We start from the raw sequence: 23,929 nt of genomic DNA on the forward strand, positions 1-23,929 counted from the left end.
ATCCCTGCTTCCCAGCCTGCCCAGGTGAGTGCAGCTCATCCTCCTCTGTGGGATCTGTCCTGAGCAGGGCTGGGACAGGGAAATGGGGATGACATTCCCTGGATGAAGCAAGGACAGAGGGAGGTGCTCTCTCCTCTGTGCCAGCTCTGCCACTCCTTCCCAGGGTGCTGATTTCACACAGATTCGGGGAGAAACAAAACAAGGCAGAGCAGCAGAGAGGGAGAAATCTCTGCCTGCAGCCCTTGTGTCCCACAGGAGTCGTGGCAGGGAGGGGCTGGGGAGGCAGAAAGAGCTGGAGCTCCCCCGAACCTCTCCGGAGGCTCTCAGGGGGTCACAGGATTGAATTTCCCCGGAGTTTTCCGGACCCTGCCCACGCCCAGACCTGTCCCAGGTAGGGCACTGCTGTGCTCCACGGAAATCCAGAGGTGAAAGGGGTTTACAAGGATGTGGGGCCGTGGGCAGGGAGGGAATTTGCGATCAGACAGGTGCAACAAAGCCCCAGAGCCAAACCTCAGCCCCACCCCGTTCCTGCAGGAACCCCATCCCTGCAGAACTCACACCCCGGCAGAGCCACGCTTTGATCCGAGACACCGCTGGAGAGCCGCACTTGCATGGAGCAGGAGGATTTACGGTGTCCCCGGCAGGGCAGCACAGCCCTCCTGCCCTCCCGCAGCTGCAGCAGCCCCAGCTCCGGCCGTACCTGCGCGCTTTCCCCCGGTGCGGTCGCTTCCCGGCGCGGAGCTCTCCCGGCAGCGGCGGCTCCGAGCGGCCCCGGCACGGCTGTGGCACACCTGAGCCCTTACCTGCCGAGAGGGCCGGCCCCGGGAAGCCAAGCCTTGTTTTGAGGAGGAGACTTGGGTGTGTTTCGCCCTTCAGGGGAATCAAACAGGTTTCTCCGTTCGGCGGCACGGGCTCCCCTCCCTGTAGGCTCTCCTCTGCATTCCTGGCATTCCCCAGCGAATGCCACGGTCCCCAGCCCTGCGCGCCGCTGGCACAGCCCAGAGCAGCCCCCCAGCTCTCACCCCATGGAGTTTCTCCTCGGGGTAAGCACTGCCAGGGCTCGGCCCCCAGGCAGGGGGAGCGGGGCCCCCGATACTGCTCGGGTACCGCAGGCTCGGAGCCGCTTTGGAGCAGTGGTACCCAGGGAGCATCAGGGAGCGGACTGCAATTAGCCCTCGACACTGATTGTCTACTTGGAACTCATTAACGAGGCCCACAGGTGTGATAATCCTACAGGAAATTGCCGAGCATTCCGCTCTTCCTCACTTGATTTCCCTTTCTAATTGCTCTGGTCACTGCACTGTCCCCGAGGGCCGGCTGTGGGGACAGCCTGGCACAGCCAGACCCTGGCACAGCCAGACCCTGGCACTCACTTTCTGCCCATCGCTACAGCCTGGCAGCTGGGGCTGGGTGTTTGGAGCTGTCCTGAGGAGTCCGGGCTTCAGCCCGGCACTGCCACAGCGTGGGAAGAACCAGAGAATCCCACGATGGTTTGGGTTGGGAGGGACCTCAGAGCCCACCCAGTGCCACCCCTGCCATGGCAGGGACACCTCCCACTGTCCCAGGCTGCTCCAAGCCCCAGTGTCCAGCCTGGCCTTGGGCACTGCCAGGGATCCAGGGGCAGCCCCAGCTGCTCTGGGCACCCTGTGCCAGGGCCCACCCACCCTCCCAGAGAACAATTCCCAATTCCCGATATCCCATCCATCCCTGCCCTCTGGCACTGGGAGCCATCCCCTGTCCCCAGTCCCTCTCCAGCTCTCCTGGAGCCCCTCAGGCCCTGGCAGGGGCTCTGAGCTCTCCCTGGAGCCTTCTCCTCTCCAGGTGAGCACCCCCAGCTCTCCCAGCCCGCCTCCAGAGGGGCTCCAGCCCTGGAACAGCTCTGTGGTCTCTTCCAGCCCTGCAGGTGATGAAGCCCCAACCAAGACCCCACCAGGATCCCCTGTCCCTGATTCAGGCTCAGGTAATGCTGAGCCTGTAGCAGCTGGAAAGGAAGGTTCCTGCTGTGGGATGATGGGCAAATATCCCATCCCATCCCATCCCATCCCATCCCATCCCATCCCATCGGGATGTGCTGGAACAGGGCTGATGACCCAGCCCTGGCTTCCAGCAGCACAGCGAGGATGACATCAGGGATTTTCAGGCATTAAGGCGTTACTGCCGCCCCAGATCTTCCCCTCCGATCTGCTCGGGCTCAGCAGCAGCCGGGCTCAGCTGAGCTCGGCTCGGCGGCTGCCGCTGATCCCGGCTGCGATAAGCCGGGCTGTTCCCAGAGCCGCGCCCTGAGCTCCCAGCGGGCTCGGGTGTCCAGCTCAGGGAAACCGGAGCTGTTCAAAGCGGGCTGGAAAACGCAGCCCAGACCCTTCCTGGGACAGCATCGTCTGCTCCGGGGCTCCAGCTGACAGTGCAGCTTTATTTTCGGTAAGCCCTGAGTCATGCCAGGGTTTGCTGAAGGTTTGTCCTGGCTCTTCCCTGCAAAAACAGTGAGTAACAGCCCGGCCTGGCCAGCCCTGCAGGTACACGAGATCCCCAAGCATGACAGGGACACCCAGGCACCCAGGGCTCTGGTTTTTCCTGGTGGGAACACACTGTTTCCTGCTGAGTGTTCAAAAACCGGGCAAAAATAGAAGGTATTTGTTATGAGCACCTCAACATCAACACTGAGAGCAATGGATGAGGAGCTCCCAAAGCAGCACCCCAGGAGGTCACTGCTGCCTGAGGAGATGCATCCCCACAGCGTGGGCAGCAGGAAGGGGATTGGGATTGTGCCCCTCTGCCCCCTCAGGTGAGACCCCACCTGCAGAGCTGCCCCAGCCCTGGGCCAGCACAGGAGGGACCTGGAGCTGCTGGAGAGAGCCCAGAGGAGGCTCCAGGATGGGCAGAGGATGGAGCAGCTCTGCTGGGAGAGCTGGGATTGTTCACCTGGAGAGGAGAAGCTTTGGGGTGATGTCAGTGTGGCCTTGAAGGGCCTGAAGAAGCTGACAGCTTCTGCCAGAGGCTCAGGGATAGACTCCAGATTTTTGTTAGGGAGCTGCTCACAGTGGGACTTCAACAAGTCCAAATTCAGATGCTCCAGGAAAAGACACCAATCTTGGTCTCACTGGCAGGAGCAGCCCCACCTGGAGCAGCACAGGTGCCCTGCACACCTTTGGAGGAAACCTGAGTGTGCTGAAGTCAACAACACAAAAAGTCCTTTATACTCATCCAACCTGAGTGAAATCCAAGAGGGAAATTTTTCCATTTTCCCACTGAATCTGGTTAAAACCAAGAGGATCTGGCTTGCACCCCCACCCTGCAGGCCTGGCCCCCTCCTCAGCCACCAGCCAAGGCTCAGGTAAAGCTGTGCCTGAGCCCAGCCCAGAGCAGGAGCAAGGTCCTGAATCCCATCCCAGCCCCCCAAGTTCTCCAGGGACACACACATTCTTGCAGCATGGGAGAGCAAGAAAAAAGTGTCTTTTCCCCAGCTCCAGTTAAAAACATTATTGTTACAAAATAAATTTCAGCCTGGAATATCTGACTTTACCAGGAAGTGGATTTTTATGGGATCTCCTCTCTGAGGAAAGCACAGACCCCTTTCTCAGGAAGATGTCCCACAGCTGGCACTGACTGATCCTTGTTCTGCCACTTCCAGAGCAGCTGGGTGCCAACAGCTGTAGCCCCACAGCTCATTCCTGCAGGAACAGGGATGTCTGCAAGGAACCTGCTCACCCTGGAAATCCAGGCAGCCAATTTTAAGGGAAGGGGGTTTTACCAAATCATTCCTGTGGCAAAGGTGATTCCTGCCCAGAGACAGCCCCACAGCCCAGCCTGTGTTTGAACAGCCACTGCAACATCCTGTAACATTTTTTCAGTATTTTCTGGTGGTGTCAAATGCACCAAGCCCACTCCAGAGCACTGAGCTGCCATGGAACATTTCCTGCTTTCCTGATCTCACTTTCTGCAGCCCCTCCCTGGGGCAGATGAGTAACCTTGCAGTCCTGTGGTGCTTTGCAGAGGTGCCACCAGCCCCAAGCCCCAGCAGAGCTGGGATGAGTCGCAGGGTGTAAAACCACTACACCCATTTGTTACAAGGGAATCAAACTGGTTTTTCATGAGGTGTCACTGCAGAGCTCTGCCAGAATGCCAGACCTCACCTTCCTAATAGCAGGTGGCAGCAGGGCATTGTCTATCCCAAACAATTCCCTACAGGAGCACAGCAATCTCGCCATGGTCACGGACACACCTGCACACTCCTGGAGCTCAGGAGTGCCAGCACAACACAAAGTGGTGTTGTCAGCAGAGTCAGGGCATGGCAGGGGCAGAGCTGTGGCGGGGACACCGCGGTGCCACCACAACACCCCAAACCCGCTCTGGCGCAAGCAGGGAGATGCTGATTTATCCTCAGCAGCTCAGCGAGGTCCCTGCAGGCTCTGAGGCAAACAAGCCGCTCTTCCCCCTGCCCTGACAGGGCCCGAGTTGCACCACTCTCCCCCCGTGGGCCTGGCACCAGCCCGGGGCTTGCACAAGCAGCAGCGAAACTCGGGAGAGAATTCTCCCGGGAAGCAGAGCCAGCCCATCCTGCCATGGCTGGGAGGTGTGGGAATGTCCCGGTGCTCCCTGCCATCAGCACCTTGGGGTAGCTGGATGTACTGGGATAGAAAACACCCCTTCCACAGCTTCCCAAAATGCTGAGCTCGAGCCCTGCAGCATGTCCTGGATCCCTGTGTCTGGAAATCCCCCAGTGCAGGGTACAAATGGCACACTACTCCCAAACCTCTCTGAATCACAGAATGGTTTGGCCTCCACACAGAATGGAGGAGACCTTAAAGCCCCTCTTGTTCCACCCCACAGACAAGGCTACCGTCCACTATCCCAGCTTACTCCCAGCCCTGTCCAGCCCGGACTTGGACACTTCTGTGCACCCCTGGAGCACCCTCTGAGCCTTTCTGCTCCCTGGACATGCAGGGTCATTTCTGACCTGCTTTCATCCATTTTTCCTCTTACCTATTTCTGGGAATTACACCCAAGCCACCCTTTTTCCTCTCTGGGGGTGTGTCTGGACCAGGGCTTCCCCCACGTTCCAAGGGCAGCACTGAAAGGACAATCCTCCTGAACAAGTTCTCTTTGCAATCCCTGTAAGAGGGGAATGGAGGTTTTGGTTACCTTAACTCCACCTAGAAAAGCACTTGTAATCCTCTCTCCCTTCCCTCCCTCTCCCTTCTCCAGGATAAGCAGCAGAAGATCTCTTTATCTCTCCCGCTGCCAAAACCGATCTCAGGTCAGCAAAATTAGGAGCTGCAGCAAGGAAAAGCCAGGAAAACAGAGAGAGGGAGATAAGGAGTTTGATGAGAGTGCTCCAGGGAACTCTTTGAAGTCGTGGGGAGCTCCTGTTCAGTGTTCCTGACAGGGACAGACTGCACCTGCATTTGATCCTGGATGTTTGGAAGGAAAGTTTGATAATGGCAATTTTGCTTCACAGCCTCTGCTTGCTGACACACACCAAATACAGACTGGAAGCCATAAAAATCTCTGAATGGTTTGGGTGGGAAGGGACCTCAAAGCCCATCCAGTGCCACCCCTGCCATGGCAGGGACACCTTCCACTGTCCCAGGCTGCTCCAAGCCCTGTCCAACCTGGCCTTGGGCACTGCCAGGGATCCACGGGCAGCCCCAGCTGCTCTGGGCACCGTGTGCCAGGGCCTGCCCACCCTCCCAGGGTGTGGATGCCAGCCTGGTCACAGAGAGAGAAACGACATTCGTTTCTCACAGTGGCTTGTGAGAACTTTAGGGAGTTGTAGGAACGGTGATAACTTGTTAGTATAAACAACCTGGAGGTGGTGTTTTTTCTACTTTGTTTTTCTGTTCTTCTCAAGGACTGTTTGTGAGAAAGATGTTTTTGTTAATTAGCCAATCAAGCAGAATGTGTCGAATCTGTCTATAAAAAGGGAAAGAGCTTTGGCATTAAACGCCTTCTTCTTCTTCAGCTGCAATTCATCGCCTGTGAGTTTGTATAATTTCGGGCTCAAGGGTGACATCTGGTGACGTGCACCGCACCGACCGGCCCCTCGCGGATCGCGGGGCACACGGGGACACCCGGGACCCCCGCCGGACTCCGCCGGGAGCCCGCGACACCCGCGCGGTCCGCCCGCCTTCGGACACCCCCTGTTTCCCCGGAGAGGTAACGACCTTTCCCCGCGTCCTCCTGAAAGAGACTGGGTCCGCGGCTTTTGCGGCGTTCCGCCGACCAGCCCCGCTCCCTGCGTTTTGAGGTGGTCGCCGACTCCTCTTTCTGCGACATCAACGCCACCGAGAGCAATTGCCGCATCTCGGCCGCGCCGCGCTCGGCCCCTCCGTCCCCGGCGGGTCGGCTCTCCCCTTTCCTGGGCGACGGGGCTGGGGGTTCGCTGCGGCGGGAGCCCCGCTTTTCTCCCCAGCTGCCACCCGGCGGCCGGCGTTCTCCCGGCCGGTGGGAGCCCCGCTTTTCTCCCCCGCTGCCACCCGGAGGCCGGCGTTCTCCCGGCCGGTGGGAGCCCCGCTTTTCTCCCCCGCTGCCACCCGGAGGCCGGCGTTCTCCCGGACGGTGGGAGCCGCAGTTCCCGGCTCGGGATCCCCGCTCGACTCGCGGGAGGGGGCGGGCTCGGCTCCGGCCTCAGCGGTCGCCAGGACAACACGGCTCGCCCCACCAGCTCCCTTGTCTGCCATGGAGCCTGCCCGGCCGTACCGGCCATGCCCATCGTCGGTGCCTGTCAGCGAGGGCCCGCTCCAGCCGAAGTCACGCTCCCGGCCAGCTTTCCCCTCCCTCTCCGTGGTGCCTGCGCGGACCGCGGCGGCTGTGACCGCGGCTCAGACACCGTCCGTCCGAACGGTGACTCAGGCGGCGGGGGCTGTGCCTCCTCTTCATGCCGGCGCGGCGGCCGGCTCGGTTGACTTAATGTCTCTTACACCTCCGCCAGGGCAGCCTGCGGCGGCGGTGGTGCCGTCGGCCGCGGCTGCGCTGCCCGCTGCCCCACCTCCGGCCGCGGCGGTGCCGGCGGCCGGTCCGTCTGAGTCTCGGCTTGTGACTAGCCCTTCGGTCTCGCAGCCCGCGGTCGGCTTCTCGAATCCGGACCCTTTGGCTAGCATGCCACCCTCTGATAGCCGCTGGGCGCCCTCCCCATTCCGAGGTGGGGACTCGGACAGCGATGACGACCAGCGGGCAGTCCCCCGGCGGGGCTGTGTCCCAGAGGGAGACCACCGGCACCGGCAGGCGGAGTCGGCGTCTACTCGCAACCTCTGGACTTTGCCTCCCTGCTGGGTGACTGTGCGCCCCAACAATCCCCGCAGCTTTTGGGAAGCGGTTAAGGCGCGGGTTTCGGAGGCTGTGGATGAGGATCCGTTGGGAGGGGCGGGAAGGTCACGGTGTGCAGCCGATGACACGACACCCGCCTCGGGGGGTGGGGCTGCAGGTGTCGGTCAGGTGGCTCGTCCGACGTCTGGGGGAGGGGTACGGGTGGTTCAGGAGAACCATATTCTGCCACAGGGCGAGGTGCAAGATTTTCTCATGTTTTTAGCTGTCCCAAATTCAGGACACGCCAACAAGCGTGGTGTGATTGCCTGGCGGGTGATCCAGGATCTGCGAGACCAGGCTGCAAAACATGGCCTTGGCTCTGAGCAAGTCATGCAGGCTCTCAGAGTGATAGCCTTGGACCTGCTTGCTCCATTTGATATTAAACGTATTGCTCGGGCACTGTTCCAGCCTGTGCAATATGCGATTTTCATGAAGTACTGGACACAGGCTGCTGCAAAGGTTGCAGCAAGCAACAGGCTTCTTCCTCAGGGTGACCCTAGGTATGGCGTGGGGGTGGATGCTCTCCTTGGTGAGCATGCCTTTTCCAATCCTGATTTTCAGGCTACCTGGGACTCTGCTGTTCTTGAGCAGTGTCAAAGTGTAGGATTTGATGCATTGTTGAAGACCATTGAGGCAGTCTCCCCCGGGCCACCCTATGCAACGATAATTCAGAGACCAGGTGAGCCTTTTTTGCCATTTGCTGAGAAGCTTGCTGCTGCCCTGGAGAGACAAGTTGAGGATGTTGCCGTAAGGGAGATCTTATGCAAGGAATTGGCCCGGTTCAATTCAAACAGTGAGTGCCGGAGGATCATACATGCTCTTCCGGGCGACCCGTCGGTAGCAGACATGGCCATTGCATGTGTCGAGATGGATGCTGTGGACCACAGGGCGTCCGCTCTGGAAGTTGCTTCACAGCCAAGCCAGGTAGCCTTAGGGGGCGGACAACGGAAGAGGAACAAAAATAAGGGCAAGAAGCAGCAAGGTGCACCCAAGCCGGCAGGTATGGGTGCTGACTTCCTGTGCACTAGGTGCCTAAAGGCAGGTCACCTTGCAAACCAATGCAGGTCCCAATTTGACGCTAACAGCCAGCCTTTGGCAGGCCTGGGAAACGGGAAGAAGAGTGCACAGGGGAATTGCACCCTGACAAAAGTGATTCCTCAGAGCACGGCACCGGCTCAGGTTTGCCCAGCTGGCTCGGAGACATCACCCATGGCTCTGCCAGCGTGGATGTACGTACCACAACCACAGTCATCCTAGAATCCTGTTGTGAGCATAAGGTTCCTTTGGGTGTGTTCAGACCCTTGGGACAGGGACTGGGCGCACTGCGTGTGGGGAGTTCTAAAGTCACCCACCAAGGAATCTTTGTTCACCTGGGAGTCATTGACTCTGACTTTTCAGGTCTGGTTTTTGCCACGGTTTTCATACCTTCCCCCCGTCACTATTCCAGCAAAGACTCGGATTGCTCAACCTGTGCTTTTTCAGTCATGTGTCCCCAGGACTGATCTGCAGACTCGTGGGACTGGTGGCTTTGGATCCATGGGACTGCCACGAGCCCTCTGGTCTGCGACCATTTCCACTCAGTGACCCCAGATGGTGTGTACCCTGACCCTGCCGGGTGCCCACCTGCCAAAGATCGAGCTGCAAGGTTTGATCGACACGGGGGCAGGCGTGACTGTCATCTCCCTCCCTGTGTGGCCTTCTACGTGGCCTTTGGCCCCCGTGGGAACGCCCATTGTAGGGGTGGGGCGTCCAGCATGTACCTTGATGAGCCAACGCTTTGTGCTCATCGGCAACGCGAGCGGGCAGCTGGCTGCAGTTTGACCCTACATCGTTTCGGCCCCGGTCACTCTGTGGGGGCAGGATGTATTAGCTGCCTGGGGGCTGTGAATTGGGGCAGATTTTTAATGGGGGCCACTGCATTGAAGGGGGAAAGGTATCCTAAGCTGCCTTTACGGTGGCTGGTGGACAAACCCATTTGGGTTCATCAGTGGCCCCTGACTGAAGAGAAACTGGTCGCTTTTCGTGAATTGGTTCAGGGACAACTGCAACAGGGACACATTGAGGCTTCTACGAGTCCCTGGAATCCTCCCGTCTTTGTGATAAGGAAAAAGTCTGGGAAGTGGAGGTTGTTACAAGACCTCCAGAAAATCAATGCGGTGATGGAAGGCATGGGGGCATTGCAGCCTGGTATGTCCTCACCCACCATGATCCCTGCGGGATGGGAGACCTTGGTCATTGATTTGAAGGATTGATTTTTTACGATTCCTTTGCATCCTGATGATAAGCCAAAGTTTGCCTTCACAGTGCCTTCAGTCAACAATGCCAAACCTGTGCAGAGGCATCAATGGAAGGTTTTGCCACAGGGCTGTCGCAACAGCCCGACCATTTGTCAGTGGTATGTGGCTCAGGCCTTGTCCAGGGTACACGTTCAGTTTCCTGACGCGTGTTGTTATCATTATATGGATGACATCCTGGTGGCGGCACCCACCCAGGATGAGTTGCTGAGGATACGGCCTCAGCTGTTTGCTGCTCTGCATGCTTACGGGCTGCAGGTGGCCCTGGAGAAGGTTCAGCAGCACCCTCCCTGGAAATATCTGGGGGCCAAATTCTCGACCAAACCATTCAGCATCAGGAGGTGCAATTTTCAGATTCTATTTGGACCTTGAATGATGCCCAGAAGTTGATGGGTGTCATCACCTGGTTGCGTCCTTCTTGGGACTGACCAGAAAACAACTGTCCCCATTGTATGAGACGTTAAGAGGGGACCCTGACCTGAGGTCACCTTGGGAATTGACACCTGCAGCGCGACAGGTACTGGAGGAGGTCCAAAGGGCTGTTTCTGCTCCTCAGGTTCATCAAATAGATCCTTCCATCGATATCACTCTCTTCATTACCAATCCAGATTTTCATCCTATGCGTATCATTGGCCAGTGGAGTGACAAGTGGTCTGGTCCCTTGCATGTTTTGGAATGGGTCTTTTTGCCCCATCAGCTGAAGAAGACAGCGCCCTCATTGTACGAACTGACTGCTCGTTTGATAATCAAATGCCGTCAGTGGTGTTTGAAATTGATGGCTGCCGATCCCGCAGCGATCATTCTTCCTGTGGAGCGGGAAGATTTTGAATGGAACCTTGCTAACAGCACTCCTTTGCAGAGTGCACTGCAGAACTTTTCAGGGCAGATTGCCTATCATATGCCCAGCCATAAGTTGCTGCGGCTGGCAAAGACAATGGGTTTGTCATTGTGGCCAAAGAGCAGCAGGGTGCCAGTGTAAGGGCCCACTGCCTTCACTGACGGCTCTGGAAAAACGGGGAAGGCCATTGTTATTTGGAAGGATGAATCTGAATGGCAGACACTGGAGGGCCATGAGTCAGGCTCGGCCCAACTGGTTGAGTTAAAGGCCGTTGTCAAGGCGTTCCAGGAATTTTCCCAAGTGCCTCTGAATTTGGTAACTGATTCCGCCTATGTAGTGGACATAACCAAGTGTTTGGGTTGTTCACTTCTGAAGGAGGTCAGTAACGGGGTTTTGTTTCAGTTATTGAAAGCCTTGTGGAGTGCAATTCAAACCCAAGTCCATCTGTATTACATCTCGCACATTCGGAGCCACACCAGTTTGCCGGGTTTCATAGCAGAAGGTAATGCCAGGGCTGACAGGTTGGCTAACCCTGCATGGGTACTGCCTCAGCCTGACGTGATTGTGCAAGCCAAAGCGTCACATGAATTTTCCATCAAAGTGCACATACTTTGCAGAAGCAGTTTCATTTGACGCCAGCTGAGGCTCGTGACATCGTCAGTTTTTGTGCTGACTGTCATGGATTTGCTGCACCCTTGCCAGCGGGGGTGAACCCCAGAGGCTTAAAGGCTTTGCAGCTGTGGCAGACAGATATCACTCACATCGCTGAATTTGGCCGACTCAAGTATGTGCATGTGTCTATTGACATTTTCCTCCGCTATGTGGGCCTCTGCTCACACTGGGGAAAGGAGTCATGACGTGATTGCCCATTGGAGGATGGCTATTGCAGTCTTGGGAATACCTTCTTCTGTGAAAACTGACAATGGCCCTGCCTATGTCTCGCAGAAGACATGGCAGTTTCTATGCCTGTGGGGAGTGTCACACAAGCTTGGTATCCCACACTCTCCAACGTGCCAGGCCATTGTCAAACACGCTCATGGTACCTTGAAGCATATTCTGGGCAGACAGAAAAGGGGAATGCCTGGCGAGACGCCACACAGATGATTGGAAAAAGCTCTATATACAATCAACCACCTGACAGTGCCACAGAATTTGGAGAACCCTGTCATTCTAAATCACTTTCTTAAATTGCATTCTTCAGGTGAGACGCACCTGCTTTGAGCAAAGGTTTGGATACAGGATCTAACCATAAGTGGGGAGGCCCGTACGACCTTGTCACTGGGGGTCTGGGTATGCATGTGTCCCCACAGATACTGGAGTGCCATGGGTACCCGCGAGGTGTGTCTGCCCTGACCTGCAACACCAGAACCGGAATGTGGCTCACAGGCAACCTCCGAATGATGATCAAGATGACAACCATCAATCCGATGGCCCCTCCACGAGTGGGGATCGAACATTTCATCCTGCTTCTAAAAAGGACTGTTTTGTATTAGAGTAAGTACATGATTTAGGATTGATAGCGCATTTTTGTAAGAGGGAATCACAAGATCCAATCTCTCTGGCCATTTTAATTGGCATGTGATTGAGGGACCTCTGGAGCTGTGTTTGTTCTCCTTTCTGCAAGGGGCCATGCAGAGGACTACAAACATCGCCCCCATCTTTAAACACAAAGGGGGACCTGTGGATGCCAGCCTGGTCACAGAGAGAGAAACGACATTCGTTTCTCACAGTGGCTTTTGAGGACTTTAAGGAGTTGTAGGAACAGTGATAACTTGTTAGTATAAACAACCTGGAGGTGGTGGCTTTTTCTACTCTGTTTTTCTGTTCTTCTCAAGGACTGTTTGTGAGAAAGATGTTTTTGTTAATTAGCCAATCAAGTAGAATGTGTTGAATGTCTATAAAAAGGGAAAGAGCTTTGGCATTAAATGCCTTCTTTTTCTTCTTCTTCAGTCTCCTGCGAGTTTTTATCATTTTGGGCTCAAGGGTAACACCAGGGAACAATTCCTTCCAATATCCCACCTAACCCTTCCCTGTGTCCCTTCCCTCCCTCCCTTGTAAATTGTCTCTCTCCTTTTTTCTCCCATCTTTCTCCATGTTTCCAGCTGGCTCCTTCAGGCCCTGCAAGGCCACAGTGAGGTCACCCCAAAGCTTCTCCTCTCCCGGCTGAACCATCCTAATTCCCTCAGCCTTTCCTCCCAGCAGAGCTGCTTCATTCCTCTGCCCATCCTGCTGCCTCCTCTGGACTTGCTCCAGCAGCTCCAGGTCCTCCCAGCGCTCAAGAGGTGGCACAAAAATATATCCAGGCAGGACAGAACAGAAAGATCTCATCACTGCCCCAAAAAAACCCAGGACAGGATTTATGCTGATTAGAATTGGAAAACGAGAGGAGATGGCTGGAGCAGGGCTGGAAGAGGCTGTGGATCGAGCAAGGCTCTGCTGTGTTGTGGCCAGGGATGGAGGCACAGCCATGCTCCAGCACTCCCTGTTTACTTGGGCTTGGGAAACAGCAGCACTCCTGCAGAGGAACCTGGCAGCTCCCTGATTGCACCGGGAGAGCTGCCAGTCCAGGTGTGCCCAGCCCTGCCCTGGGTGCCACCTGGCCACTGCTCCCCAGCCCAGGTGTGCCCAGCCCTGCCCTGGGTGCCACCTGGCCACTGCTCCCCAGCCCAGCAGAGCTCTGGATCCCTTCCTGGGAGAGGGAACCCCCCTGCCTGCTCTGATCCAGCTGAGCTCAGCTTCCAGGGCCTTCTGCTCCAGGAGCTCCTTCAGCTCCCCCGGCCAGGCTCCCGAGGACAGGGAGAGCAGTGACCCTGCCCTGACCTGTGTCCAAGCACAGCCATGGTATTTTTGGGGTGGATTGGAGCTGCCAGGCTGGGAAATGCCAGCTGGAGGCTGAAGGTGATGTGTGGGAAATGAATTTGTAGAGAGTTTTTAAAGTTTGACAGAAAGCTTCTGATTGTAATAGCGTGAATTTTAACATCTGTATTGTCTCACCCTTCACATGAGACTGAAAAGAGAATAGAAGTTTTTAAATCTCCTCTCAATTGCCCCATCTCTAAGTCAGAAAAGGGCTTAATCTGACTGTGATGTAGTGATTTCCCTCTGGTTTGTCTTCGGGGAATCCTGGATCCTTCCACTTCCAGCTGACACCATTCCCTGCCTGTGGGAGGGCAGCGCTATCCCCACTCCCAGGGGGGCTGACCAGGGCCCGTCAGAACGGTGGCAGCTGGCCCAAGCACCTGGCCAGTATTTGCTGCAAGATCAAGCAAGGCCAAGGTTGGCAAAACCAGCTGTTAACCAGCAAATCAAAATTCCCAGGAAAAAAAAGCCCAATTTTTTTTTTTCCCCAGAAAACAGCCAGAAGTTAAAATAAAACCCATTTAATCAGACATTTCATCAGACTATAGCAGCACATTGAGGTTCAGGCTCGTTGTGCCTGAGGATGTGGCTGCCCCTGGATCCCTGGCAGTGTCCAGGGCCAGGCTGGAGGGGGATTGGAGCAACCTGGGATAGTGGAAGGTGTCCCTAGGGGTGGAATGGGAGGAGCTTTAAGATCCCTCCCAACCCAAACCATCCTGGGATTCCGTAATTCTGTGACTGAGGCACTTCCCATCCTTCTGAAATTTGAAACACCAGAACTCCCAGGGATCCAGGAATTTGCACAGGGCAAAATTCCAGCTCTAACCTAAACCCCTCATTTAAAACCAAACCAGAACTGAAGTGCTTAGAAAGATTAGAGGGCAAAGAACATTTAATATACAAGTCAGTGGAAATAGCTTGGGAAGTGTTGCTTTGTATCCATTTCCTTGTGGAAAAGAGGTTTTTTCATGGACTAAGTGGTCAGAGCACCAAAAATCCCCGTGACCAGCACTGACAAGGCAGGGAGGAGGAGCTCAGTGCTGCAGGATCTTCCCAGCACTGCAGATCTGGTGGGAAGGGAGTTGTGGTAAAACAGTGCTGGGGCTGCTGCCAGGCAGCTCCCAAAGATCTCTGCCCCCAAAAGGGAATCATTAACATCCTGTTTGTGCTGAGAGTGGGATCTGCCCTCTAGAGATGGGACACAAAGCTGCAAAGTCATCTCAGTGTGATTTGGGTTCTTTTGGAACAGAAATAAATCCTGCATGGACAAAGGAACACACTCCTTATAGGTTCCTTCTGCTGCCTCAGGGAGAAGCCAAACCACTCCCTGATCATAGAGGTAAAACCAGAAGAGCTGCAATGATTTAAAGTGATGGTGGCAGAAGTCCTTTTTGGCACGGGGCTCTCTTGTGGAGAGCAAAGCCAAAGCCCAGAGGGGAGCCAGCCACAGGAAGTGTTTGTGACCCAGCCTGCAGCTCTGGGAAGGGGTGGCTGCTGTCACCAGAGCAACAAAACACAGGACAAGGGTGGAGGGAGCGGAGCAGGAATGCTGGTGTGCCTGCTCGGGATTGAAGAGGGCACAGCAGGGTGTTTATTCACAGCCCAGAGAGTTCAGCAGCTGTTTCCAAACAAGAAGTCACATCCAAGAAACAAACTGTCAGCACAGCTCCCACACGGAACGGTGAGGAGGAGGAGCAGAGATCTCAGGAAAACTCCTCTTTCCTGGGAACTGGTGACGTTTGCTCCGTGTTAAGGTGTCAGAAATGATGGCAGTCAGGTGGGAGAGGCTCCAGGCAGGGCTGTCAGGCCCTGGCCCGGCGCAGGCCGGGGTAGCTCTGCACAGTCCTGGCAATGGCCTCGTCCAGGCTGACCACGGGGCTGTAGCCCATGGCCCTCTTGGCCCTCTCACAGCTGTAGTAGTGGAAGGTCCCAGCCAGGGCCACCCTCATGGGCGTGAAGGTGGCCTTGATGGTCACCAGGGGCCTGAGCAGGGCCAGCAGCAGGGACAGCAGCAGGGCCAGGTAATAGGCCAGCCAGTAGGGAATGTGGTACTTGGGAGGGTCGTAGTCCAGGCCGGTCAGGATCCGGGACATGAACGTCCAGAAGGGAATTGGTTCATCGTTGGTGATGTGAAAGGCCTGGAAGAGAGGGAGAGCAGAAGCCAGGACTTAAAATCACGGTGAATTTCCCAGGTTTGGCTCTGTGCTGGCCCCTCTCCTACTCATGCTGAGGCCAAGACCCCCCTGACCTGCGACAGAACACATTGTCCTGACAAACTGCTTTGCACTGCCTACCTCTGTGTGAAGAGGGGGAATCCCTGCTTTTCCAAGGAAACCAGCTACTTCCAGAACTCCAGAGGCCAGGATTCCTCATAAATGTCAACCCAACTGGCTGCCACAGCACATAGCATGGCAGGACCAGGAAAATCTGGAAAAGCTCCTCCTGTTCTGAACTGTGTCCCAAAAGCTGCTGTGTTTCCATGTGTGCCTCCTGGCTGCCCCCAGTTCTGCCTGGATTGCACTTCACAAGGAGTTTTGGAGCTGGAAATTCCAGGATATCCATCCAGCTCAGCCCAGGTGAGCGGACATTGTGAGCACACAATGCTCACCACAGATGGAAAACTTGGAGCTGCTGGCCTACAGGATGGATGCCCAGGACCCTCAGGAATCAGCATGGATCCTGCAGCAGAGGGTGAGGATCCCTTCCCTCCCCTCCCCTCCCCTCTTTCCTCACCTTCCCACACAGGGGAGAGCCTTTGTGCAGCTTTTCTGCAGCCAGGATGTGCCCATGCACCACATTCTCCACGTAGGTGAAATCCACCAAGTTCTTTCCATCCCTGCACACAGAAAAGGAATTTAGCCCCAGGGCAAGCTGGGCTGAGAATCTGCTTGTGGCAGAAGGAAGGACTTCCACCAGGATAAATTCATCCCAAGTTTCCCCTTCCCCCACTCTTTGGTGCTGCAATTTCAGGCCATACTTTTAGTATTTGACATTTCATAGGGATTTTAATTGCCAGAACCTCAAATACCTCAAGTGGTATAAATTAACAGCAAGTAATCTGAGCTGCTTCATATTAATGGCACAGCTCTTTAACAGCTCAAGCCATGCCAGCTTTCCTCATGGATATTCCTCTGGCATTATGGACACTCACCATGGCAGGAAGTGAGCCACTAAGACAGGATTTTTAAGGAAAAAAAACTGGAAAGTGAAAAATAAAAGAAACAACACAACTGATTTCCTTTTGCTCCCTTCCAAAAGGGCTTTGTAGATCCAGCATCAATTTTGCCCCAGCTCTGAAATGTCTGGGCCTTGCTCACCCAATGATGAACTTCATTTTGCCACTCCGAGCTGCCTGGATGAGGATGGGAACCAGCTGAGGGTCTCTGGGACCAAATATTCCGTGGGGACGGATTGCAGTGGTGAAGAAATTGTTGTCTGGGTCGTTTGCACTGAGCACCTCCTGCAGGGAAAGAGGAGAAGAAAATCAAGAAGGAAAACAGAGCTCAGCAATGCATCCCACTGTGGAGTCTTAACTTCTTTTCTGCCAAGGTTGGGATTAAATGGCTGAGATGGTATTTCTTATTGGGATTCAGATGTTTGTTAGTTCTTATCTGTGTTACAGTCTCACAAACCATGAGCTCTACAGCACTTCACTCTAACAAACTAAAAATGGAGCCCTATCTCTCTCTACAAGGCCTTTCAAGGATAAACTCTCCAATTAAGAAACGACACCCAAATTATTTTTACTTTTAACCCAATAACCAACCACCTGTGGCCTGCAATGCAGACTTTTTTATCCAATTACATAAAACCACCCAAACCCATGAAGAACAAGGTGAAGAAGAAGGACCAGACTCCATGCTAAAACCTCCATCTTAGCTCTATATATGTCACTATATTCTAAGCCCTTAAACTCTAAGTTTTCCACCATGTGGTATTACACACTTCTATCCAAATTACACACCCATAATCCCAGTTCTATCATTCCATTTTGGGAGCCTTCTCCATGGCCTCAAATGCAGTTTTCTATTGGGGGTCAGTGCCTGTCAGCACAGAAAGTCTCAAATTCTCAGTAACCAGGGCTCCAACATCCCATGATCATCACTGAAGGGGCTGGGGGCTCTCCATGTCCTTGGGAAGGAACCAGTGGAAGAATTATTATCCCCTCCTGTCTTTCCAAGTGATCCTTCCTTTGTTCCCACCTCTTTTCCCAGTTCTCCTTGATAAGAAAACCAGACAAAACCAGGTTTTTATGGTTGAGCACCTAATGAATTGACAAAGGAAGGGAAAGCTTTGCTTCTCTCTTTGAACACCCCAGAAGCCAGAGGAGCTTTCCAAGCTCCTTCACTCCATGAACTCTGTGCACGAGCTGGAGCAGAGGACACTCAGGAATTCAATTTCTGTCCCTCCCAGCAGCTGTACCCAGCCCAGCCCTCCTGGATCAGCCTCAGGAGGGGGTGATCCCATCTCCCTGGAGCCCCAGCAGCACATTCAGCACCTCTGGAGCAGATTTCATCCTCCTGGGAGTTCCTAAACATGTTTTCATTTCCAGCAGCTGCTGGAATTTCTATGGAGGAGGCACAGAAAAATCCTTTCAGTTCCCCCAAAACAAAGCCATAATCACCAGCACTGGGGCTACCCCTGATTGCTGCTCCTCAGCTTCCCCTTTATCAGTTACTGCAAAGTGCTGCGGAAGGAACAGATGTTTGCACAATTAAAATTAATTAAGCTCTTGTGGAGGAAATTCCTTCCAGCCTCTCACACTGTCAGCATCAGCATGGAAAGGACTCTCAATTCTTCTGGCACAAAGAGCACAGATTCTTCCCACAGCTGAAATGCAAGCCATGGGAAAAGGATCCAAAAAAGGTCTGTTGCCTTTGATTGAAAACATTGTTTTCCCATATTTAAACCACAGATGCTGCAGCAGTAAGAACTTGAGAAGAGCAGATATTGGTGCTGTGCAAGTGTCCAAAGCAGTGAACTCTCAGATGTTTGGAGATCTTTTTTTAACATAAGTATTTTCAGTAATGGCCTGTGCCCCTTAGCTCAGGCCACATTCCCAACTCCTCTCCTCCTTACTCAGTGCCTTTTTCACATTCCCAACTCTAAATTCAGGCTGCAAATCAGGAAAAGCAGCAGAGAGGACAAAAACCTCCCCTGACTGCTGTTAAACCAAAGGTGTGGCAGGTGAGAAGTGGGATTATTCTGTGGCTCTTCCATGGCAGTGACACCTCTGGCAGTTCTGGAACCACCTCTGCAGTGTCACACAGCATTTCATTCAGCCTCTGTGGCAATTCATGCCACAGCTTGATTTTATTCTCTTTTTATTAAGTGAATACATCCAAAAATAACAATTTAACCATTGGCAAATACCTTCTCCTGCAGGATCTTGGTCTCTGTGTAGTAATCAATAGGTTTTTGTGCATAGGGGAGATCTTCTGAGCCATTTTTTATGTCTGTGCCCTCAAAAACTACACTGGCACTGCTGGTTAACACCAATTTCTGCAGGAGATAGGGGAGAAAAGAGTTGTTTAAAGTCTAAAATAAAAGGGTCATTATTTACAAAGGCTGAGTAAAGATAATAATGATAATAATATTTAACCAACTGATCCTACAAAAAATAACCTAACAGAAAATGAATAGAAACTGCAGGTAAGAGAACTCCCCCTTTTTAATTATTCTGTCCTATTATTTAGTGCTGCCTAAAGGAGATTAAAACATTCCAACAATCCCCCAAAGCAGTCAATCCAGGGGAAACATCTCCAGGAAAATCAGAGGCTTGGAACACTTAACACACACCCAGTGTTTTAAAGAAAGATTTGCTCATCTTGGCAATAACAGATCACAGTGGGTTTAAAAAAAAAAAATCTTGGATGGTTTTGTTTGGCGATTTAAATGAAATAAATGAAATTAAATTAATGTAATAAATAAATACATTTAAAATAAATGACATAAATGAATTGAAATAAAAACTTATGGGCTATCAAAGTAATTTACGGAGAAAATTCAGTCTCCAATTCCAGGCTGGCTTCCTCAGGCTCTTTCTTTTGTGGGCAATTGACTTTCTAAACCAAACGGCACTGAGATTTTGGCACAAGTGTGTTCCTCCTCATTCCACTGTGAGGAATTCAGGGAGGGAATCAATGCCATGAATATTCCCACTGCTGGAAAAGCCATCTCTGGGGCTGTCCCCTTAGGAAAGCAGGAAAGAAGCCACCTGTGAGGTGGTGATCTCCCAGGGTGACTCCCAGGTAGGACAGATTTTAATGGATGCCTTTCCATTCCAGTCACAATGTGGTTTTCTGTGGCAAACAGGGATTGAGTTGACACTAAGCAGGAGACCCACAGGGTCTCTCTTCCACTGGTTTTCATGGACCAAGTGGGAATTCAGTATCACAGAGCCCTTTGTCCCCCTCTCAGATAAGGCTGGCCTGTGCTGCCAGTGGTACAAAGTCCATCAGCCTCTCCTGGTCTGCAGGGCTTTTCCACCTTTACCTGCACTCCAGCTTCTCTGCAGGCTTCAATGACTGCCTTGGTTCCCATAAAATTCACCTTGTAGAACAGCTCCCTGTTGTCACTGGAAGGGGCTGGTGAGGCACAGTGGAACACCACAGACACTCCTTGCAGGGCTGGCAGCAGAGCCTGCAGGAAACCAGGGGGAGAAGGGAACGGAGCAACAGCCATGGCAGACATCAGGACAAAATAACAGCAGGGAAATAAACCAGCTCTTTTTTCATGGGAACAGTTGCATTTCAAGTCATGTTCCCTCCATAAAGGTGGACAGCAGGAATGGGATTAGCATCCAGGATCTCCACAATGTCCTGTCCTCACCACACACCACATCCTATCTTCTTCCCAGAGAGTTCCTGGGAGCTTCCCCAGAGCTGAAGGCTGTCCAGGCTGTGCTCCCTGCAATCCCCAGGTGCAGGTACAAGCCTCAGGACTACCTGGAGTTAGGACACTGAGGAAGCAGCAGGTTTAAAGCTCCCCATGGCACTGGCTGAGTGCAGGTGACTGTCCCAAAGTCACCTCCCACATGGCTCACACAGGCCTTAGCCAAGGCTCCCACTCATCCCACCCTGACTGTTGGGAATATGAGTTGTGCCACCCTCAGGGAGCTGAGAAGAGCTGGGAGAGCCCCCTGCAATTAGCCCAGGGGCTGTAATTACCCTGTAAATCTCAGCTAACAGTAATGCAAAGCACCAGGCACAAAGCAGTCCTGCTCTTTTCAGCTGGCAGCAGAATCCAGACATCAGACACCAGATCTGTTTCCTTCACAGGCTTCCAAGGAAAAGTGCAAGGCCTGCATTTGCCCTTGTTAATTTCAGCCAGTCCTTCCTCACCTCCTTGTCACACAGGTCTCCCAGGAAGAAGGTCACCTGCTCACTCTCAAAGCTCTGCTGGATGTCGAAGACGTTGACGCTGTAGCCCTTGGCCAGCAGCTGCTCCACCATGTGCTGTCCCAGGAACCCTGAGCCCCCGATCACGGTGCAGCTCCTGCCAGCCTGCAGGGACAGGGACAGGACAGGACAGGGAGAACCTCCCTAGCACACAGGCACACACAGCAGACTGGCCTGAGCTTCCCTGGGGCTCAGCGAGCTGGAATTCTGCTCAGCAGCTCCACCAGAGGGATCTGAACTCGGACATCAAAGCTCTGTGCTGTCCCAGGGAGGTATGAGTGCAGACACTGTGATTTTGGGATTTTGGAAGGACTCTGCCTCATGCTTTCAACCAAGAGGCTCAGAGAGGAGGGAAGGAAAAGAACATTGGCCCCCATGAACTCTGCTTGGCTAGCAAAGCAAACAGAACTTGAAGGGAGCCCACATGAAAAGATGGAGAGAGATGATTTACACGAGCACGGAGAGGCAGGACTCAGGGAATGGCTTCCAGTGCCAGAGGGCAGGGATGGATGGGATACTGGGATACTGGGAAGGAACTGTTCCCTGGGAGGGTGGGCAGGCCCTGGCATGGGGTGCCCAGAGCAGCTGGGGCTGCCCTAGATCCCTGGCAGTGCCCAAGGCCAGGCTGGAGCAGCCTGGGACAGTGGGAGGTGTCCCTGTCACCGAAGGGGGTGGCACTGGATGAGCTTTAAGGTCCCTGCCAACCCAGAGCAGTCTGGGACTCTGGGATGATTCTGTGATTTACTTCAGCTCCTGCCACAGCTAACTCAAACATTAAAACCATTATCAGAACCCATGACACTCAGAGCCAAGAAAGCAACCAGGTAAAGGCAGGGGCTGTCCTTTAGAGCCATTAGTTCTTCCTTTCTTTTTCTTTAAGCTTTGTAAATCAGTGATTGGTGTCAATAATTAACAGAGCTCAGTCTGGCCCCTTGTCTGACTGGACTGAGACCAAAGACCTCACTGCCTGCACAGAACATCCAGGCCCTGAGTCTGAGGGAGCTGTTACACAAAGAATGCTCTGTGCTGCCTGGAAAGAGTTTTCCTCCTGGTTGTAACACAACCCCTCCCCAGCAGAGAGCTCTGAGGGAGCCACACAAAGACAGTGATTGTTCACAACTCTTTGAAGGCCACATCCTCAAACAGAGGTTCTGCTGCCAAGTGCTGGGTGATCCACAAGAGAAATGTGAGGAGTTCCCTGAGTTACATCAAAGCTGAAGCAGTTATTTGGGATGGGCAATGCAAAGGAGAGTCTGATCAGGGTCTGGAGCTCCTGTGAGGAGCAGCTGGGAAAGGGGCTCAGCCTGGAGCAAAGGAGGCTCAGGGGGGCCCTGTGGCTCTGCACAACTCCTGACAGGAGGGGACAGCCGGGGGGGTCGGGCTGTGCTCCAGGGAACAGGGACAGGAGGAGAGGGAACGGCCCCAGGCTGGGCCAGGGGAGGGGCAGAGTGGAGAGTGGGGAAATTCCTTCACTCAAAGAGAGGCCAAACCCTGGAAGGGGCTGCCCAGGGAGGTTTCCTGGAAGTGTTCAGCCAACGAGAAGATGTGGCATTTTGGGATGTGGTTTGGAGAAGATGAGGGGACTCAGTCAGAGGGGGGATGGCTGCTAAGGAGACAGAAAATGTTTCAGCCTCTCTTCAAAGGCAGTCGCTCCCTTCCACTAACATTTTCCTTTTCCCTGCACCCTTTCCCATTAGGTCTCTTCCACCCCACACCGTTCTGGCATTCCCTGATCCCGTGCACTCTGCAGGAACCAAGAACACCCGAACTGCTCCGAGATGTGCTTGAAGTGAAGTTGTAGTGCAGCAGAATGCTGCCCTCTGCCTCTGAGCCCCAGAGCACTGCAGAGGCTTCAAAGGAATCCCAGAATCCCAGACTGGTTTGGGTTGGGAGGGATTTTAAAGCTCATTTTATTCCACCCCTGCCTTGGGCAGGGACACCTTCCAAGGTCCCAGGTTGCTCCAAACCCCGTCCAACCTGGCCTTGGACACTGCCAGGGATCCAGGGGATCCACAATTATCTATAATTTTATTATAATCTTTCTATAATTTGATATTGCACAGTATAATATTTATGGCAAGCCAAGCTACACATCTATATTGATTTTAAGGTATGAATTCAACCTATCCAAATGATACCCTGGAAAACCATGTTTTCTCCCCAGAATTACCATTAATGCAGGATCAGCCTCATGTGATGTGCACACACATCCCTAGTGATGTGCAGAATGTTTATGACTTTGTTTCTGCAAGACAAAACTTCCCCAAGCACCATTTGAGGCCCCAACTCACCGATCTGAGGCGTGTGGCCATGGCTTGGGTGAGGCACTGTCCACCAGAATCCTTGAAAAAAGGGAGAATATTCTTTTATTCCCAATAAAATAACACATTTCTAGTTACAGAAATCAAGCTTTGAAGCCACTATGCTGAAGAAGGATGAAGAGAGGGAGTTAATTCTCCCTGTTCTTCCAAACTAGATCAGCAACTACAGGTGCTGGCCTGGCTCTTTGGTACTGATTTTTCTGAAACCCCTTGGAAATTCCAAGGAAAAAGCCAAGAAGAGTTGGGATCGGTGCCTGTCCACCTGGAGCACCCAGCTGGTTTAAAGCAGGGGCACAGGGTGATCGCCCTCCAGCTGTTCCCTCTTCCACCCCCTGTCCCTCGGCACCTCATCCCTCTCCAAAACGCACTTTACGAACTGCTGCATCTCCAGCTGTTCCCCCTCAGCTCTTTCAGCCCCGTCGCAGAGCCCCCCATCCTTCCCCCCTCGGCCTTCAGGACCTCACCCACAGTCCCCAGCCCCTGCTCCCCTGCTCCCGGCACGTTTCCACAGCTCCCAGCTCCTTCCCCACAGCCGCCAGGACCCTTCCCCGTTCCCCCAGGCCCTGTCCCACAGCCCCAGCCCGTTCCCCGCTGTTCCCAGCACCTTTCCCGGCTGCCGGACCCTCCCGGGCCGCTCCCGCCGCCGCCGCCCTCAGGGAGCTCCGGCCACACCCTGGACACGCCCCCTGCCTGCTCGCCACCAATCAGCGCCGCGCTTCCGGCCAGACCACGCCCACTCACCCTGTTCCCGCCTCTTTCCCTGGGGCGAGCATCGCGCCAGCCCGCTCCCGCTCGCTGATTGGTCTAACCCCTCTTCACTCCGGCCAATCGCGTTGAAGGAAGGAGGAGATTCCCCCACGCGCTCATTCACCTTTGGCTCCGCCATCACGCCAGCCAATAGGAGCGCGCGTTGCC

The 23,929-nt window shown here is 53.9% G+C and overlaps 2 protein-coding genes across 2 annotated transcripts in view; one reads left to right on the forward strand and one right to left on the reverse strand.

Annotated features, from left to right (window-relative positions):
• The window catches only part of SPRY3 (sprouty RTK signaling antagonist 3), a 315,558-nt gene that overhangs the window by 208,981 nt on the left and 82,648 nt on the right, over window positions 1–23,929 (forward strand). The window lies entirely within an intron of this gene.
• NSDHL (NAD(P) dependent steroid dehydrogenase-like) lies at window positions 14,821–23,077 on the reverse strand. Its single transcript, XM_068205146.1, has 7 exons — window positions 22,985–23,077; window positions 20,637–20,798; window positions 19,789–19,935; window positions 18,667–18,795; window positions 16,611–16,753; window positions 16,027–16,129; window positions 14,821–15,431 (listed from the first exon to the last, which is right to left on the reverse strand). The coding sequence occupies exons 1-7, from the start codon at window positions 23,003–23,005 to the stop codon at window positions 15,096–15,098; spliced, it is 1,041 nt and encodes a 346-aa protein (XP_068061247.1). The 5' UTR covers window positions 23,006–23,077; the 3' UTR covers window positions 14,821–15,095.

The sequence above is a fragment of the Anomalospiza imberbis genome, chromosome 14 (assembly GCF_031753505.1).
Source record: "Anomalospiza imberbis isolate Cuckoo-Finch-1a 21T00152 chromosome 14, ASM3175350v1, whole genome shotgun sequence".
Lineage (NCBI taxonomy): Eukaryota > Metazoa > Chordata > Aves > Passeriformes > Viduidae > Anomalospiza > Anomalospiza imberbis.

Coding starts and splice junctions, on each gene's coding strand:
- NSDHL (XM_068205146.1), bottom strand. CDS start 23,005: ATGGCCACACGCCTCAGATCG. Junction 18,796..19,788: donor GCAGAGAAGCTGGAGTGCAG/GTAAAGGTGGAA, acceptor TATCTCCTGCAG/AAATTGGTGTTAACCAGCAG. Junction 15,432..16,026: donor GCTCTCCCCTGTGTGGGAAG/GTGAGGAAAGAG, acceptor CCTCTCTTCCAG/GCCTTTCACATCACCAACGA.